The sequence below is a fragment of the Microcebus murinus genome, chromosome 10 (assembly GCF_040939455.1).
Source record: "Microcebus murinus isolate Inina chromosome 10, M.murinus_Inina_mat1.0, whole genome shotgun sequence".
Taxonomy (NCBI): domain Eukaryota; kingdom Metazoa; phylum Chordata; class Mammalia; order Primates; family Cheirogaleidae; genus Microcebus; species Microcebus murinus.
Window position 1 is genome coordinate 11,024,284 of NC_134113.1, and position 16,973 is coordinate 11,041,256.

Sequence of the window (16,973 nt, forward strand, 5' to 3'; positions counted from 1 at the left end):
GAGGAGAGCACAGAGCACGCTGCAGAGGGAGGGAAGGGTGCAGGGGCAGGGGCAGGGGGCAATGCTCACAGAGGAGGTCCGGGGACAGGAGGGGGAGGCCCTCCTGTGGCTCCATTGTTGGGGGCAGCGGAGGGATCTTGAAGTAGCCATTGCCGAGCCAGGGAGACCCGCGCTCCCCTGGAGAGCGTCTCAAGAGGAGTCCCACGGCCCATAGCAGGCAGGGCCCTGCCCTCCCTCCCAACCCCGGGATTCTGGGGGCGACAGGCTGAATTTCTAGTGTGCAAGATGCTTCCCTTGTTGGCTTCAAGGTTTTGAGCATCCAGGATTCCAACACTGGAAGGTGCTAAGATTGGAAGGTTCAGAGGCTGTTCCCATTCACCGGCACTCACACTCTGCTTGTTGGTTGATCCATTCAACGGATCATCCAGACAAAGGGCGACAGGGATGGACAACACTCGCTTGACGTTTACTCCCTCGCGGGACTTTGGCAATTTATCAGGGACTGTGATTAAAAGGAAGAAGTGCCCAAGGTGCCACTTAGGCCTGTGCTGGTGGGGAGGCTGGTGGTGTGGCTTAGGCCTGTCCTTTGGGGAGGTGACATGCTGGTGGTGTGACTTAGGCCTGTCCTTTGGGGAGGTGACATGCTGGTGGTGTGACTTCAAACCTGTCCTTTGGGGAGGTGACATGCTGGTGGTGTGACTTCAAACCTGTCCTTTGGGGAGGTGACATGCTGGTGGTGTGAATTCAGACCTGTCCTTTGGGGAGGTGACATGCTGGTGGTGTGACTTAGACCTGTCCTTTGGGGAGGTGACATGCTGGTGGTGTGACTTAGGCCTGTCCTTTGGGGAGGTGACATGCTGGTGGTGTGACTTAGACCTGTCCTTTGGGGAGGTGACATGCTGGTGGTGTGACTTAGACCTGTCCTTTGGGGAGGTGACATGCTGGTGGTGTGACTTCAGACCTGTCCTTTGGGGAGGTGACATGCTGGTGGTGTGACTTAGGCCTGTCCTTTGGGGAGGTGACATGCTGGTGGTGTGACTTAGGCCTGTCCTTTGGGGAGGTGACATGCTGATGGTGTGACTTCAAACCTGTCCTTTGGGGAGGTGACATGCTGGTGGTGTGACTTCAAACCTGTCCTTTGGGGAGGTGACATGCTGGTGGTGTGAATTCAGACCTGTCCTTTGGGGAGGTGACATGCTGGTGGTGTGACTTAGGCCTGTCCTTTGGGGAGGTGACATGCTGGTGGTGTGAATTCAGACCTGTCCTTTGGGGAGGTGACATGCTGGTGGTGTGACTTAGGCCTGTCCTTTGGGGAGGTGACATGCTGGTGGTGTGAATTCTGACCTGTCCTTTGGGGAGGTGACATGCTGGTGGTGTGACTTAGACTTGTCCTTTGGGGAGGTGACATGCTGGTTGTATGACTTAGGCCTGTCCTTTGGGGAGGTGACATGCTGGTGGTGTGACTTAGTCCTGTCCTTTGGGGAGGTGACATGCTGGTGGTGTGACTTAGGCCTGTCCTTTGGGGAGGTGACATGCTGGTGGTGTGACTTAGACCTGTCCTTTGGGGAGGTGACATGCTGGTGGTGTGACTTAGGCCTGTCCTTTGGGGAGGTGACATGCTGGTGGTGTGACTTCAAACCTGTCCTGTTGAGGAGGTGACATGCTGGTGGTGTGACTTAGACCTGTCCTTTGGGGAGGTGACATGCTGGTGGTGTGACTTAGACCTGTCCTTTGGGGAGGTGACATGCTGGTGGTGTGACTTAGGCCTGTCCTTTGGGGAGGTGACATGCTGGTGGTGTGACTTAGGCCTGTCCTGTGGGGGAGGTGACATGCTGGTGGTGTGACTTAGGCCTGTTCTGTTGGGGAGGTGACATGCTGGTGGTGTGAATTCAGACCTGTCCTTTGGGGAGGTGACATGCTGGCAGTGTGACTTAGGCCTGTCCTTTGGGGAGGTGACATGCTGGTGGTGTGAATTCAGACCTGTCCTTTGGGGAGGTGACATGCTGGTGGTGTGACTTAGGCCTGTCCTTTGGGGAGGTGACATGCTGGTGGTGTGACTTAGTCCTGTCCTTTGGGGAGGTGACATGCTGGTGGTGTGACTTAGGCCTGTCCTGTTGAGGGGGTGACATGCTGGTGGTGTGACTTCAGGTGTATGCTGTCTGGAATGCAAAAGGCACCTTTTAGCACAGGGGGGGCATTTCTCGGCATGGCTGCCCTGGTCCTTCCTGAGCGTCTTTGGGGCCCCCCTTCTACCTGCCTGGGCTGAGTACGGCTGGGCCCACCCCATAGCGTCACTGTGGGTGACCCTGAGATTGACCCATGATTCACAGTTCTGTGAAGAATGATAACGTGTGTTCCTGCCACCCCTCCCCCCGCCCAGAGCTAAATTGATATCTCGGGGAGTCTTAGGAAGGAAAGCAAACAGTCTTGGGTCTGACACCCCACTGTGGAAATTCCGTCTGCCAGAGGCCAGCCCCAGCACCAGGGGCATGGTGACACCGAGCTAGGTGCTTGGCATGGGGCCCTCGGGTCACTGGCCCAGCAACCTGGGTGGTCAGTGGCATCGTTCCCATTTCCCAGAGGAGGGATGGAGGCTCGGTGGGAGTAGGTGACATGCAGGTGGGTCCACAGGTAGGGCCTCTCCCGTACCCATCACCAGCCACAAACAGCGGGACACAGGACCCACCGAACCATGCTCCCCAGGGGAGAGCCACCTCCTCCCTCTCCCATGCAGCTGGAAGTGGCTGGGCGAGGGGCTGGGGCTGGAGCTGGGGCATCAGGGACTTCGTGAGCTGCCCTGGGTAATGACAGAGGGTGCTTTAAGTGTGGAGCGTGGATGGGATAGTCTTAAAAGGAATGGCCCATGATGGTGGATTGTAGGCACTATGGCAAACTCCAGCGGGCGTGGGGATCTCTCCCACTGTCTCCAAGCACCATGGAGCTATAGAATGTGTGGGCTGGACTGGTCACAGTGCCCAACCCTCACCCATTTACAGGCGGGGAAACTGAGGTCTAGAGAGGCTAAGGACTTGGCCTCTTGTCATTGCCTCTTCTGCCTCTACCACCCCCCATCCCCAGCCTCCCCGGCCTCCTGGGGGCTGGGCGGTGCTCAGAGATTTCTGGCTGTTGGCTCGGAGTGGAGCTCCGAGTGCACCCCTTCCTCGTCTGTGAAATAGCGGTCAGGCCAGCCCAGCGCCCCAATCTTTTACTATTAACTTGTCAGGAGGACGTTGTCTGCCAAATCAGTTGTGTTTATTAATTCCTAACAAAACATCGTTCCAATCAGGCTGGTGAGGCGGAAAGAGCCTAAGTGTCAAAGCCAGAGACCAGGGTTCAAAACTTGGCTCCTCTGCTCCCTGCTTGGACAAGGACCCAACTCTGCCAGCCGTGGGTGGCTCATCTGGAAAATGGGCATAAGAGAGATCCCTCCCCACTGGAGGAAGCACAGCGCCCCACCTTAGCACCCAGCTCTCACTCCACGCCGGGCAGGGCAGGCTCATGCTAAGGGGCTCACGGCGCCGGCTCAACAACCTGGTGAGGGGGCAGGTGCTGTGCCACCTTCATAACCAGTGAGGGACCGGAGGCACAGAGAGGCGAAGTAATCTGCACTAAGTCACCCAGCTTGTTGAGCCAGAGTCGGGCCCAGGCAGCAAGGGCCAGAGCGCGCCTGGGTGCCCTTCACGTGTGCGTGTGTGTGCATCCACGCACGTATGTGCACGTGAGTGCGCATGTGTGCGAGCGCAGTGCTCACACCGCATGGACTCCTCCCCCAGCGCCTCTGCGCATCCGCTGCCAGCCGTCAGCTCCCTGGGCCAAGGCATTCCCAACCAGTCCGCTGGCATCCCGGACGCTTTCTGTGGCTCTCCCGCCGGTTCTGAGAGCAGCCCACAAAGTCCCGGCCCTGTCTTCTCAGACCGCCTTTAAGGATCCGGGGTCCCCAGGGGGATAACCGGGCCCTCCACCACCCCTCCCAGGCTGCTGCCCTGTCTGAGCGTGGCAGGGAAGGCAGAGGTGGGACTGCAAGCCGTGAGCCCGGCCAGCCGTTTCCTCTAGTCGTCACCGCTTGTGATAACGATCGTCCCATGCAGACACTGGGAAATTCTGCGAATGAGCATTTGTTGGAAATCCGCTTGTGTGGGTGGCAAAGACAGGAGCCGTCTGGGCAGGGGTAGATTTTCAGGCACAGGGTTTAGGGGAGAGGGTGTCTTAGCCCTCAGGTGCCTGCATAGTGACCAGGATAGGGCCGGGCACCCTCCACTGGCTGGGCACCCTTGGGCCCATCACCCAACTCCCCTGAGCCCCTTGTGCCTGTCCCCACCCCGACCTCCCTGTTTCTACCCAGCTTCTCCCAGTACCCCCCCTTGCTGAGGCCTCATGCCCTCAAGTGGCCTGGGGGCACTGGAGGGCCTTGGCCTCATGAGATCCGGCCACCAGCTGCTCAGTGTCACAGAAGCCACTCCCTGGGCACCACCGCAGCTCAGGCTTCCCCCTTTCCGGGAATCTGCCTCCCTCCAGCTTCCTCTCCTGTGACGTCAGTCACTGCTCTTGTGATCTGCCCAACCATTTCCAGTCACTCCCGGCCAATGGGGACAGGCAGAGCCGCAGGCTCCCTGGGCTGGCTGGAGCGCCCTCTGGCCTGGCTGTGCCGTGGCCTTGTGCTCATGGAGGCCCTGGTGGCCAGCACTGCCTGTAGTGCAGGCGCTCACTGGGCACTGCCAAGTGCCGACGTCCTGGGCCGGCGTGCAGAGGGGGACTCCAGCCCTGCCCAGGTGAGCTCATAGCCTGAGACGTCAGTGCCGTGCTTTCAGAGCAGTCATTTTATTATTATTTACACTAAAATCTCCTACACAGTTGCCCCATTTTACAGACGTGAAAACTAAAGCTCGCTGACGTTGAGCCACGTGCCCCAGGTCACACAGAGTGTACATGTGGCAAATCTGGGCCTCAAGCTCAGCTCTGCAACTCTAGGTCCAAGGCTCTGGCCACCACATCAGTCGCTGCTCTCCTCTTTCCTTCAGTGCTCGCCATCTCTGGCCCTTCCTCCCATTCAGCCTGTCCTTAGGAAAGGGTGTGCAGGCGTGCATTCATCCCCCACCTGCCCGGTGTTCCTTCCTCTCTTCCTTCCTTCCCTCCTGACCCATTCACCCATCCAACCCTCACATTTTCTTCCATCCACCCATCCATCCATCCATTCACTCATCCATCCATCCATCCACCCATCCATCCATTCATCCATCCATCCATCCACTCATCCATCTATCCACCCATCCATCCATCCATTCACTCATCCATCCATCCATCCACTCATCCATCTATCCATCCATCCACCCATCCATCCATCCACCCATCCACCCATCCATCCACCTATCCATCCACCCATCCATCCACCCATCCATCCATACATCCACCCATCCATCCATCCATCCACCCATCCATCCATCCATCCACCCATCCACCCATCCATCCACCCATCCATCCATCCACCCATCCATCCATCCATCCACCCATCCATCCACCCACCCATCCATCCATCCACCCATCCATCCATCCATCCACCCATCCATCCATCCATCCACCCATCCACCCATCCATCCACCCATCCATCCATCCACCCATCCATCCATCCACCCATCCATCCATCCATCCACCCATCCATCCACCCATCCATCCATTCACCCATTCATCCATCCATCCATCCATCCATCCATCCATCCATCCACCCACCCATCCATCTATCCATTCATCCATCCATCCATCCATCCATCCATCCATCCATCCATCCACCCACCCATCCATTCAGTACTTCTCAGATTCCTCCAGGTAGACTTGCTGATCTGCAAGAAAGTTGACAGTGTCCCTGAAATCTCCCCCAGATCCAGAGAGGTGTGAAAGCAAGGCAGGCCCTTGCACGTGATGCAAAAACGTGCCTTCAGACACTCAGCACTTTGCAGCTGAGATCAGTGGGTGGGCATCACAGCTGTGAGACTCTGGTGCTTCTTGGAGAGGGCTTGGGGGAGAGCACTTGGTGGATGGAAGGAGTTGGAGAGCCAGAGAATGTGCCCCCACCCCCAGAAGGCTGTGCAGCAGGAACCAGAAAGCCAGGTGGGGCAATGGGCCGGACCAGCTGGAACGTCCGAGGGCAGGATGCACAGGGAGGCGGGGAGAAGCAGGGCTGCATGTGTCCTGCCGGATTAGCTCCAGCCAGTGTTTTCGGGGCTTCTCGTTCTTCAGGAGGAGCAACACTCTAGATTATTGTGGGAAATCAGCTGGAAACTAAATTAAACATAATTTTTTTTAACACTGCATAGACTAAACAGATCATCTTTAAGTTGGGTGACTCAGCTTCAATCACTAGATTGCAGCTGTTGCCTTCAATGCTGCCTGGCCCCTCCAAAGGTGCCCCAGCCCTCCGCCCTGCCCCAGGCCTCAGAGGGAGAACCAAGTGCTGCTCCGCCCTCCAGAGGCAGGACCCTGGGTATGAGGTTGAGCATTGGGGGGGCGGGGGGGGGGATTCTGGTGTTCTTGCCTGAGCACAGCAGAGAGAACCTCCCGTTGGCAGGTCCAGGTGCCTTAGAGATCCCTGCCCATTGCTCAGCTTGGGGTGTCTACGCAGCCCCCCATGCAGTTTCTGCTGGGTCGAAGCATTCCACTTGCCTCCCTCTACAGACTGGTTCCTTCCCTGTCTCTCCAGTTTCTGTGACTGTGTGGGAACACCCCCAACCCCGGTCCCTGAACCTCAAGTTTGTTAGGGAGGCACTGACGCCTCCTGCCCGGCCCAACACGTCCCAATTTCCCAACCCCCACTTCCTGGGGCTATTCTTAGAGGAAAACAATCCACAATAACTTTTTAAAGGGCAAGAAGGGCCAGGCTTGCTCGGGGGCCCCCCCTGGTGGTGGCTCAGCCCACCTGGGCCAGCGCAGGGCTCTGGGAATCTTGGCATGGGACAGGGGTTCTCCAAATGTTCCGTCTCTGGTCTCCTTGAAATTACTCAGCACCTTAAAGAGTTTTTGCTTATAAAGGTTATGTATCTATATTTGCAGTATTAGAAGTTAAAACTGGTAAAATTTATTTCTTGGTTTTTGTTTTTCTCCTTGCAACTCTGATTATTATTTCTTGGGATTTTTTTGTTTGTAACTGGGAGAATTGAAAAACATTTATTAATTCCTTTAATATAATAATAAGCCCATTATATTTTAACATAAATGATTTATGTTAAAATTATTTACATTCTCCAAAACTAAAACCATTTAGTGACAAGCATACTGTTGTTTTACATTTTTGTGAATTTCTTTAATGACTGGCTCAACAGGCCACAGCTGGACCTGTGAACTCAAAATTCGCTTGATCACGACATCATATATCGTGTAGCCTCTGGAAAACTCCACTGTAGTATCCTTGTGAGACAGAGAGGGCAAAAAGGCCAATGACATCTGATCATTACCAGGACAATGAGTTTTGGACCCCAGGGGTCCCTGGACTGCACTTTGAAAACTGCTGGTTGGCGTCAGGACAAGAACGTAGTCACTGTGGCCAGACCCACCTGCGGGAGGCCAGAGCCCAGGCCAGGCCCTGGGGCACACGTGGGACGGAGGAGCTGCAGTGCCAATGGCAATGTCCCCTGCCCAGCAGGCTGGCGAGTTCTCCTGCGTCCTGAGGCCAGACTCCTGCCCCAGCCTCAGCCCTTGCCCTCACGAACCTCATCGGTAAAGCGTGATGGGAACGGTTCCTCCCTCGCTCCCTCGCTGGTGGAACCTCAGGACCGTTGCAATGAGGTCTCGCGATGCTGCCCCCACCCCATGATGAGGGAGGGGCCAGAGCAGAGGCCCAGCCCCATCCTCAGTTGCTCATTGACTGGTTGATTGACTGACCGAACTGTTAAGTGCTTGCTGTGTTCTAGACGTTCTGAGCAGTGCCTGCGGCCTGGGAATTGGGTGCTCTGCCTTGCGGGGTGCTGCACCTGTCGTGTGACGTCCCCAACAGGCTTCTGGGGTGCTCCGCCTGCTGTCTTGGTGTCCTTCCACTTTCTCTGCTGGGGCATGTTCACTCTCTGGAGATTGTTCAGCCGATGTGCTGGGTGGTTCCCCACCTGCCACGCATCCCTATTTGCTCTGTGGGGCCGTTCCTACGAGCTGACGGAGCGTCCCCATCTGTTCTGCAAGGGTGTCCCACCTGGGGTGGAAGGGAGCCCCCAGCTGCTGTGTGGGGAGGGTCTCACCATGAAGGCAAGCCCCCCTGCACTGTAGGTGGGGTGCACCCAGATACTCTGTGGGAGGCGCCCCCGTACCCCCACCCGGAGACGCAATGGCTCCTACCTGTTCTCTGGGTACGAGAGACAGTCTCTGCTTCTCTGTGGAAGTTCTCCCACCTGCTCTGTTTGGACAAGAGCATCTTCTTGTGGGGGAGCTGTTGTCCAGCAGGGATACCAGGGTGCTCTCTGGCTGGAGTGGGGGTGCCACCCCGGTGTGGCCATGCACAGAGAAGATGCTACTGTGCCTGGCAGAAGGTCCTTCCCTCAAGCCCAGAGGGTCACAGGGAGACCACCAGGGCTGTGGCCGTGTCTCAGCAGGAGGGATGGCGCCTGAATCGGGAGTGCTGCTGCCCCCTCATCCCACACCCAGCACAAGGACAATGACCTCTCCTGTCTACAGAGAGTGGGCCAAAGACACTGCTGACACATTGAAGCCTTTTGTCATATCTAAGGTCAACAGAAATAATAATTTTCCCTGTTTTATATGAGAGAAAAGTGAGGCTCATAGAAGATCCCTGAATCTCAGCTTCCTAGGGGACTGGGACTAGAATCCAGACTTTGGATTTTTATCCAAAGGCAACAGGGAGCCATTGAAGGTTTTTGAGCAGGGGAGTGACATAGCCAGGCTGCTTTCTAGAAGATGACTCTGGGGGTGAGCAGTCACTCAAGGGAGAAATGAAGACAGGAGGTGCGGGCGGGGGCGCAGCTCCCCGTTCCCCTCTGGCTGCCCTGTCCTTGCCCTGTCTGCACAAGCACCCAGGCTGTGCCTTCCCTTGGGCTGCGAGATGAGCCGGCGTGGCCCTGAGTCATCTCTGATCACCCCCAGGCTGTGTGGCCTGCGCACGCTGCAGCCCTACGCCGAGAGGATCCCCGTGGTGGCCACGGCCGGCATCACCATCAACTTCACCTCCCAGATCTCCCTGACGGGGCCCGGCGTGCAGGTGCACTACGGCCTGTACAACCAGTCGGACCGTGAGTATGCGCTGGCTGGGCTGGTCCCCGCAGCGTCTCCCTGCCCCGCGCCAGCCTGGCGCCAAGGGGCCTGTGGGCAGCTGCTGATGGGCTGGACAAAGGAGTGAGAGGGAGCGTGTGTGTGCGTGTGTGTGCATGTGCATGCACAAACACATGCAGCTTTGTGCGTGCCCACGTGTGCAAGGCAGTCACATGGGCTCGCAGGTATACACGTCCACACATAGCCGTGTATGCATTGTGTGCACGTGTCTGAACACGTATGTCTGCGCAGACTGTGTACACAGGTAACCAGAGACAGGTGTCTGTGGGTACCTGATCACGCATGTGCAAGCACACAGGTGCATGCGCTTCTTCATGTGTTTTCATGATTATGCGTGTCCCAACGGCGCCTTCCTTGTCTCCACCATCTCCTGTGGTTTCCTAGCTTGCCCCGGAGAGTTCCTCTGCTCCGTGAACGGACTCTGCGTCCCCGCCTGTGATGGGGTCAAGGACTGCCCCAATGGCCTGGACGAGAGAAACTGTGGTGAGCGGCGCCCAGCCCTGCCCCTCCCAGCTTCCCTGCAGAGCTGAGCGGAGACCCCCCCACACGCAGGTCCCGGGGCAGCACCCAGGAAGTGGGGCTCTCTCGCTCTGCGGAGACGGCACGAGGGAACAGAGCGGGAAAGTGGCCTCACCAGGACTGCCCCATGGGGCAGTGGCAGGGACAAGGGGGGACCCAGGTCTCCTGACTCCCGGCGGCTCGGGGCTTCTCCCTACCAGGGTACCCCCCTGCCTTCTGTGCCGGCGGCCCTCCAAGAAGGAAAGAAGTGGGCGAGAGGAAGGGGACGGCTGTTAGGCAGGGACGGGCAGGTCCTGGACAGCTAAGGAGAGGGAGACAGAGTCCTTTAACGCCCTCCCTTGAATGGGGCCTGGTCCCCTCCACGCCAGGGCTCAGCCTGGGAGCTGCCAGCGCCCACTGGAGTTGCTCTCGACACTGCCCAGCCCTGGGAGAAGGGGCTCAGGGTATGGTGGGCCCCTAAGCCAGGGCTCTCTTGGAAAAATACTCTCCCTCTGAACCCCGGCTTCTGGCCCCTAGAGCCACCACTCAGGCAGGGGACAGCCCCTTCCTTGCCCCGACAAAGCTTTATGTGGGAGGAGATGCGGGAGGGGAAGGAGACTTGCCTGCGGTCCCGGCGCCGTGCTGGACAGGGGCCTCGTACTTGGAAACTGAACATCTGACTCCAAGTTCTGGCTCAGCCAAGTGACCTTGGAAGTCACTTCATCTCTGTTTCCACCATGAAATGGGGTGTCCGCAGGGTTGCTGTGAGAAGCACGCGTGCAGTAGCCGAGAGGGAGCTGTGACTGGTGGCGCTCGCCTTGTATGGGCACCGCCAGGTCCCGCCGGCTGCCTCCCACCCGCCTCCTCTGCGTCCACAGTTTGCAGAGCCACATTCCAGTGCCAAGAGGACAGCACGTGCATCTCACTGTCCCGGGTCTGTGACGGGCGGCCCGACTGTCTCAACGGCAGCGACGAGGAGCAGTGCCGGGAAGGTAGGGCAGCCCGCCGGAGTCCGGCCTGCTGCGTGCTTCCGCAGGGGGGTCCGCCCCCTCACGCAAACACCACCAATCCCCGTGCCTGCGCCTGTATGCCCGTCCCTCCGTCTGCCCACCTTCTGGTCCGATCACCCTGTCTCCACTGACTCATACATCCACTCATTCGCCCGCCCTTCCACGGACCTGTCCACTCCCCAGGCTCCACAGCCACTGAACTGTCAGTCTGCCCATGCACTGGTCTGCCCACTGCCCGTCTGCTCAATCCATCCGTCCATCCGGCCATCCACTGACCTCCCAGCCACCTGTTCCTCCACCGGTCCTTTCACCCATTCACTTATCCATCCGTCCAGCTGCTTGCCAGTCTCCCTGCTGGACCATCCATCCACCACTGGTTGGTCTGCCCAACCTTCTGCCTGGCTCCACTGTTCTATGCATGCATCCATCCAACTGACCCTACTTGCACACTACCCAGGGATAGGCAAGGCGGGGTGAGGAAGTGGGAATAGACACCAGAGATGTGGTCCCCACCCTCCGGGGGGGGATGTGTCTGTTATCAAGAAGATATCATGGGGGACTGTCCTGACCCAAAGCCTTCTGGACATCATGTCCAGTCGTGTGGGGAGGCTGGGGGCAGGGAAGAGGTCGGCAGGAAAGGCTTCCTAGAGGAGGTAGGCTTTTGAGCTGGGCCTTGCCAGAGATGCAGCGTAAATAGGCAGGAGGGAAGGACACCAGGCAAAGACCAGGCTGGTGAGAGCAGGGGGAAGGTGGGCAGCCAGGGGGGCGGGGGCACTGCCAAGCTGAGGGGGTAGCCTCAGTCTGACGGTGTCAGGAGCCCTTTGCTGAGAGGGGAGACACAGCCTCACTCTCAATACACCTGTTTTGAGTGTAGAGGACAGTGGGGGACGTGGCCTTTTAGGAGACCCTAAAAAGAGACTCAGGGGGACTCTTCCGTGTGATCAAGAGACTCCTCCCCAGTCCCCTTCTGGCGTCTTCTGGCTCCACCTTTCCTTGGGGCTCAGAGACCCACTTCTGTGCCCTGCACCCCTCCACCCCAGGGGTGCCCTGTGGGACATTCACCTTCCAGTGTGGGGACCGGAGCTGCGTGAAGAAGCCCAACCCGCAGTGTGACGGGCGGCCGGACTGCAGGGACGGCTCTGACGAGCAGCACTGTGGTGAGCCGCCAGCATCCCGAGCCACGCTGGGGGGGGGGGAGGGCCTACCGCGGGAAATCTCACCGTGGGTCCCCCATCTCTCTCTGCCCTGGCTCCTGCCCCTCTGTCTCTGTCCGTGTCTCCTGGGCCCGTCCCCACCTCCTCTGTCCACCCTGTCCCCCAGACTGTGGCCTCCAGGGCCCCTCCAGCCGCATCGTGGGCGGGGCCGTGTCCTCCGAGGGCGAGTGGCCATGGCAGGCCAGCCTGCAGGTGCGGGGCCGACACATCTGTGGGGGAGCCCTCATCGCCGACCGCTGGGTGGTGACGGCAGCTCACTGCTTCCAGGAGGACAGGTGAGGGCGGCGGGCCCACACGGGGGGGGGGGGGGGGAGTTGGGGGGGTTGGGGGGTGTGGCAGGGCAGGCCGGGCGGGGGTGCGGCGAGTCTGAGCTCTTCACAGATAGACGGATGGGGGTGAAGAGCCCCAGCCTGGCTACTTGGGCAAGGGGTTCTAGTCCTGGCTCCACCATGGACGTACTGTGCTCCTGGACACGTTGCCCAACCTGTCTGCCACCTACTTTTGGTATCTGTTCATTCACTCAGCGATATCTGCTGTGCTACTACTCCGTGCAAGGGGCCATGCTAGATGCTGGGGACACAGTAAAGGACAGAACTGCCCGACCTGGTCTTGAGCCATGCTCCCCCCAGGTGTGACTGAGCCCACAGGACGCAGTGGGCAGGGCCAGGAAAGCCCGCAGGGGACGTCTTGTCCAGCCCCATGGCCATCTGCCCTGCCCACCTGGTGGGCTGAAACCCCCCGGACCCGCAGCCAGTGCAGGCTCCAGAGCCCAGCCCTAGTGGAGGCCAGCTCCCTTTCCCATCCCCCGCCAGGGGCCAGGGCGCTCGGACCACCTGCTCTCTCTAACCCCACCCCCGGCTCCCCACTGCCCTCAGGTAAAGAAAGGCTCCAGGCCGTGGGCACACCTGGCATCCAGGCTGCGGGGTCCCTCCCGGCTCCCACACACTCAACTCCCACCCCCTCCCCACGAGAGGGCTCGGAGCAGCCCGTCTGTAAAGTACACAGGGAAAAAGAGAAATATTTGCCTGGGCCTGGCACTGTGCTAAATTTTTTACATACGTGGTTTTATTCCCAAGAACATAGGAGTGGAAAATGCCACTCCCATTTCACAGATGCAGAGACAGAGGCCTAGAGAGGCACGCACGTGCATCTAGGGCGGGATGAACTCTGCCCCCAGCTACGGCGGCCTTCGGGGAGGGCGGGGTGGGTGTGGAGGACCGTGTCCCAGGCGGGGAAGCTGGCCAACGTGAGGGTCCCTGGATGGGCAGAGGCAGCCATGCAGCAGGACACCGTCCTCCTGTCCCTGCCCCCAGCATGGCGTCCCCAGCGCTGTGGACCGTGTTCCTGGGCAAGGTGTGGCAGAGCTCGCGCTGGCCTGGCGAGGTGTCCTTCAAGGTGAGCCGCCTGCTCCTGCACCCCTACCATGAGGAGGACAGCCACGACTACGACGTGGCGCTGCTGCAGCTCGACCACCCCGTGGTGCGCTCAGCCGCCGTGCGCCCCGTCTGCCTGCCCGCGCGCTCCCACTTCTTCGAGCCGGGCCTGCACTGCTGGATCACAGGCTGGGGCGCCCTGCGAGAGGGCGGTGAGCAGGGGACCGACGCAGGGGACTGAGGGAGGCAGGGTGCCACCTGGACGTGGAGGAGGGGCAGGCGTCTGGGCCCCCGGGCCCTCTAGTCCTGGGATTCCGCTGGGCTGGATTTTACAGAAGAAAATCGCCTTTTAATATGGTCCATAGGCCGCCTACCCCCCTGGCTCTTTCCTTCCTTCTGGAGGGCATTTAAGGAGAACCGGGGTCACAGACATATGTGAGGCAAAGGGGCAGCCCAGGGACCCCACGCCCAAGTGCAAGGTCCAACCCTCTGTGTTATGGGCAGCGAGGGTGGAGGCTCTTAATTATTAGCTCTTTCCATATCAAGGGTGGATTTTAGGGGAACATGATTGCATATAATCCACCTAATAACCCTAGGGCAGGTATTACGGCCTCATTTTTGGGATGGATAAACCAAGGCTCAGAGACATTTAGCAGTTGTTCAAAAGTCACACAGCCAGAGACTGGAATCCAGGACTGCCTGCCCCCAGAATCCCTGCTCTTTCTGCTCCAGCTCCCAGAAACAGGGGTCTCTCCCCTTCTGGCCTTAACTGACCAGAGCTGGCTGTCTCTGGAGGCCCCCTCGCAGCCCTGGGAACACATGCCCGGCTGGCATGACTGCGGCCACCCCCTGCAACCCTCATGGTGGTAGCTTGAAAACTGCGTACAGCAATTTGCAGTCTGGAGGCAGCAGGACCACAGGAATATTTTCCTGTGGGGAAAGATGGGGAAACTGGGACTCAGGAAAAGGGATTTGTCCAAGAGGATGACAGAGAGTCTGGCAAAGCAGGGACTGGTCCACTCACTCACTCGTTCACTCATTCATTCGTTCAACAGCACATTTGTGAGCACCCTCTATATACCAGGCATCGAGCTAAGCAGAGGGGGTGACAAGATAATGAAAGAACATTCTTGGGGGAGGCAGCCATCCCCCTGAGGGATGGCAGGAAGGACAGGCAGGGCCTTGCTGGCCCTGGAAGGGTTTTGGGCCAGGAGCTCTCCCTCCTACCTGCACTTTAGAACCGCCTGTGGGGCTTCAAGAAACACGCCGATGCGGGCTGCCCCAGCGGAATGCAGTCAAGCCCCCGTCTGCGAGCAGGCGCCAGTGTACACTAAGGCCCCCAGGGGGTGGTGATGTGCAGCCCCCACGGAGATGAGCGGGGCTGCACAGTGGGGGCTGCCGAACAGTTTCACAGGGACCACGAAAGGGTCAGATGTGTGCTTTGGAAAGATCCCCAGGAGCAGAGGACAGCCCGCTGGAGGCCAGGGGCACTTGGACAGGAGGGAGGGGCAGGAGGCCGGGGAAGACCCTAGTCCTATAGGCTTTGGCTGAGGGCTCTGTCACCATGAACCATGCAGAGAAGGAGCCAGAACAGGTGACTGAGTGGAAGGGCAGGCACTATGCCTAGTAGGGGCAGGGTGGGCCAAGCTCCTGGGGTGCAAGGGGAATTACAGAAGGGACAGTGGGGTGGGGGGCTCCTGGCCACCCTCGACCTTCTCACCTCTGCCCTCTGCCCTCGACCCCACGCAGGCCCCACCAGCAATGCGCTGCAGAAGGTGGATGTGCAGCTGATCCCGCAGGACCTGTGCAGCGAGGCCTACCGCTACCAGGTGACCCCACGCATGCTGTGTGCCGGCTACCGCAAGGGCAAGAAGGACGCCTGCCAGGTGACTCCCTTGAGGCGGGGGCGAGAGGAGGGACAGAGGGTGACACTCACATCACCCGGGGCCTGGCCCCTCACTCACATCTGCCTGCTGAAGCCTCCCAGCCAGGTGGCGATGGCTGTCCCCACTTTACAAATGAGGAGACTGAGGCTCAGAGAGGGTCAGGGTTTGCCCAATGTTGCAGGGCCACAGATCAGAAGAGAACCTGCGGTGGGCAGGTCTCAGACCCAGTTCTGCTTCTTGCCCACCTTGGCACTTGGTCCAGGTCACACAGCAAAGTGACTCGGGGAGGAAAGGAGGGGTGTCAGCCATAGAAGGCAGGCTGAAGTAGAGTGGGGGCGTCGGGACGCACTGCCATGAGAACCGGGACCCGCCGGGGCCAGGCAGGGCTGGCCGGGGCTCTCCCTGTTTAGCAGGTGCGGGGCAAGCAGAGCTTCAAAAGAGGATGTGACTTTCTTGCACCCAGCAAACTCCCAACAGTCAGGACTGGAACCCCCACGGCCCCTTGCCCAGAAGGGGGGTTCCCTTACCCTGATGCAGCCCTGTCTCCTTTCTCCCCCTTTCAGGGTGACTCGGGTGGCCCGCTGGTGTGCAAGGCACCCAGTGGCCGCTGGTTCCTGGCAGGACTGGTCAGCTGGGGCCTGGGCTGTGGCCGGCCCAACTACTTTGGTGTCTACACCCGCATCACAGGTGTGATTGGCTGGATCCAGCAGGTGCTAACCTGAGGAGCTGCGTCTGGAGAGCTGGGGTCTACCTGCTGGACTCAGAGCCCGGGGCATGCACCAGGCGGGGGCAGGCAGGCCCCATGGAGGCAGGAGGTGGCATCCTGCCCCCAGCCTGCTCCCTGGTCTGCTGCAGTGACGGCCGGAGGGGGCAGGGCCTTCCGCTGGTGCTCAAGACGTCCCCCTGACCCAGGCCCACCAGTCCCAGCTGGAGGGGTCCACAGCCAGCCCTTCTGTCTCCCAATCTCTCTCCTCCCTCCCCTTCCTGCACTGCTGCCTTCCAGGGAGGTGGCTCGGCAGTGACAATGCTGCCCTCCAGGTCCCCAGCAAGTGTCTGAGAACCCCCTCCGCAGGGCAGAGGCTGCTGGGGCAGCCCTGGCTCCAGAGAGCTGACTCCAGCTTGTGGAGCCCTGGGTCTAACGTGGGAGGTGGGGGTGGAGGTGGGGGTGGGTGCCCCATAGGAGGTGACCCTCAGAGCCCTAGAGACTGCTGGGTGGGCCAGCTGCCACCGAAAGCCAAAGGGTGGGGAAGCCCGGGCTCCAGGGTCCTTGCCCCACCCCTACCTGCCATGTGGGTGGTGAGACAAGCCCAGCCGCCCAGCCTGGGGAATAAAGCGCCTGACCCACAGCTCTGCTGCTGGAGCTTGAATGGGGGCCCGGCACCGGCCTCGCACCCTTGACTGAAGCAGACCCTGCTTCCTGCTCAGCCTGTCCCACGGGTGTCCAGAAGGCTGGGTGGGGCCAGTGGAGGCAGGCGTGGCCACTGAGAGCTGGAGCCTCCAGGGCAGCTGCCCAGGTCCCAGGAGAAACCCCAGGAAGGCAATGGTTTGGGACCCTCCGGTCAGAGTGAGGGATTGGTCCAGTGATGGGCTCTTTCTGGAACCTTGGGAGGAAACAGGCTCAGAGGGGCAAGGGCGTCCTCACGATGGCGCTGGGGGTTAGGAGTGGAGGCGGGCAGACCTCCTGGCTCCCTCCAGCCCGTCTCACTCTCTCTGCATTCTAAGTCGTCTACT

General features: G+C 59.6%; 1 protein-coding gene across 2 annotated transcripts in view; it reads left to right on the forward strand.

Moving 5' to 3' along the window:
• The window catches only part of TMPRSS6 (transmembrane serine protease 6), a 35,164-nt gene extending 18,576 nt beyond the window's left edge, over positions 1–16,588 (forward strand). For both annotated transcript variants that reach the window (XM_012787131.2, XM_012787129.2), the window contains 8 exons: positions 9,076–9,221; positions 9,646–9,744; positions 10,638–10,751; positions 11,810–11,926; positions 12,090–12,258; positions 13,297–13,568; positions 15,106–15,242; positions 15,806–16,588. In XM_012787131.2, the coding sequence (XP_012642585.2) occupies positions 9,076–9,221; positions 9,646–9,744; positions 10,638–10,751; positions 11,810–11,926; positions 12,090–12,258; positions 13,297–13,568; positions 15,106–15,242; positions 15,806–15,964 (1,213 nt within the window). In that variant the 3' untranslated portion in view covers positions 15,965–16,588. The remainder of the gene's footprint in view (positions 1–9,075; positions 9,222–9,645; positions 9,745–10,637; positions 10,752–11,809; positions 11,927–12,089; positions 12,259–13,296; positions 13,569–15,105; positions 15,243–15,805) is intronic.
• The last annotated feature ends 385 nt before the right edge of the window (positions 16,589–16,973 follow it).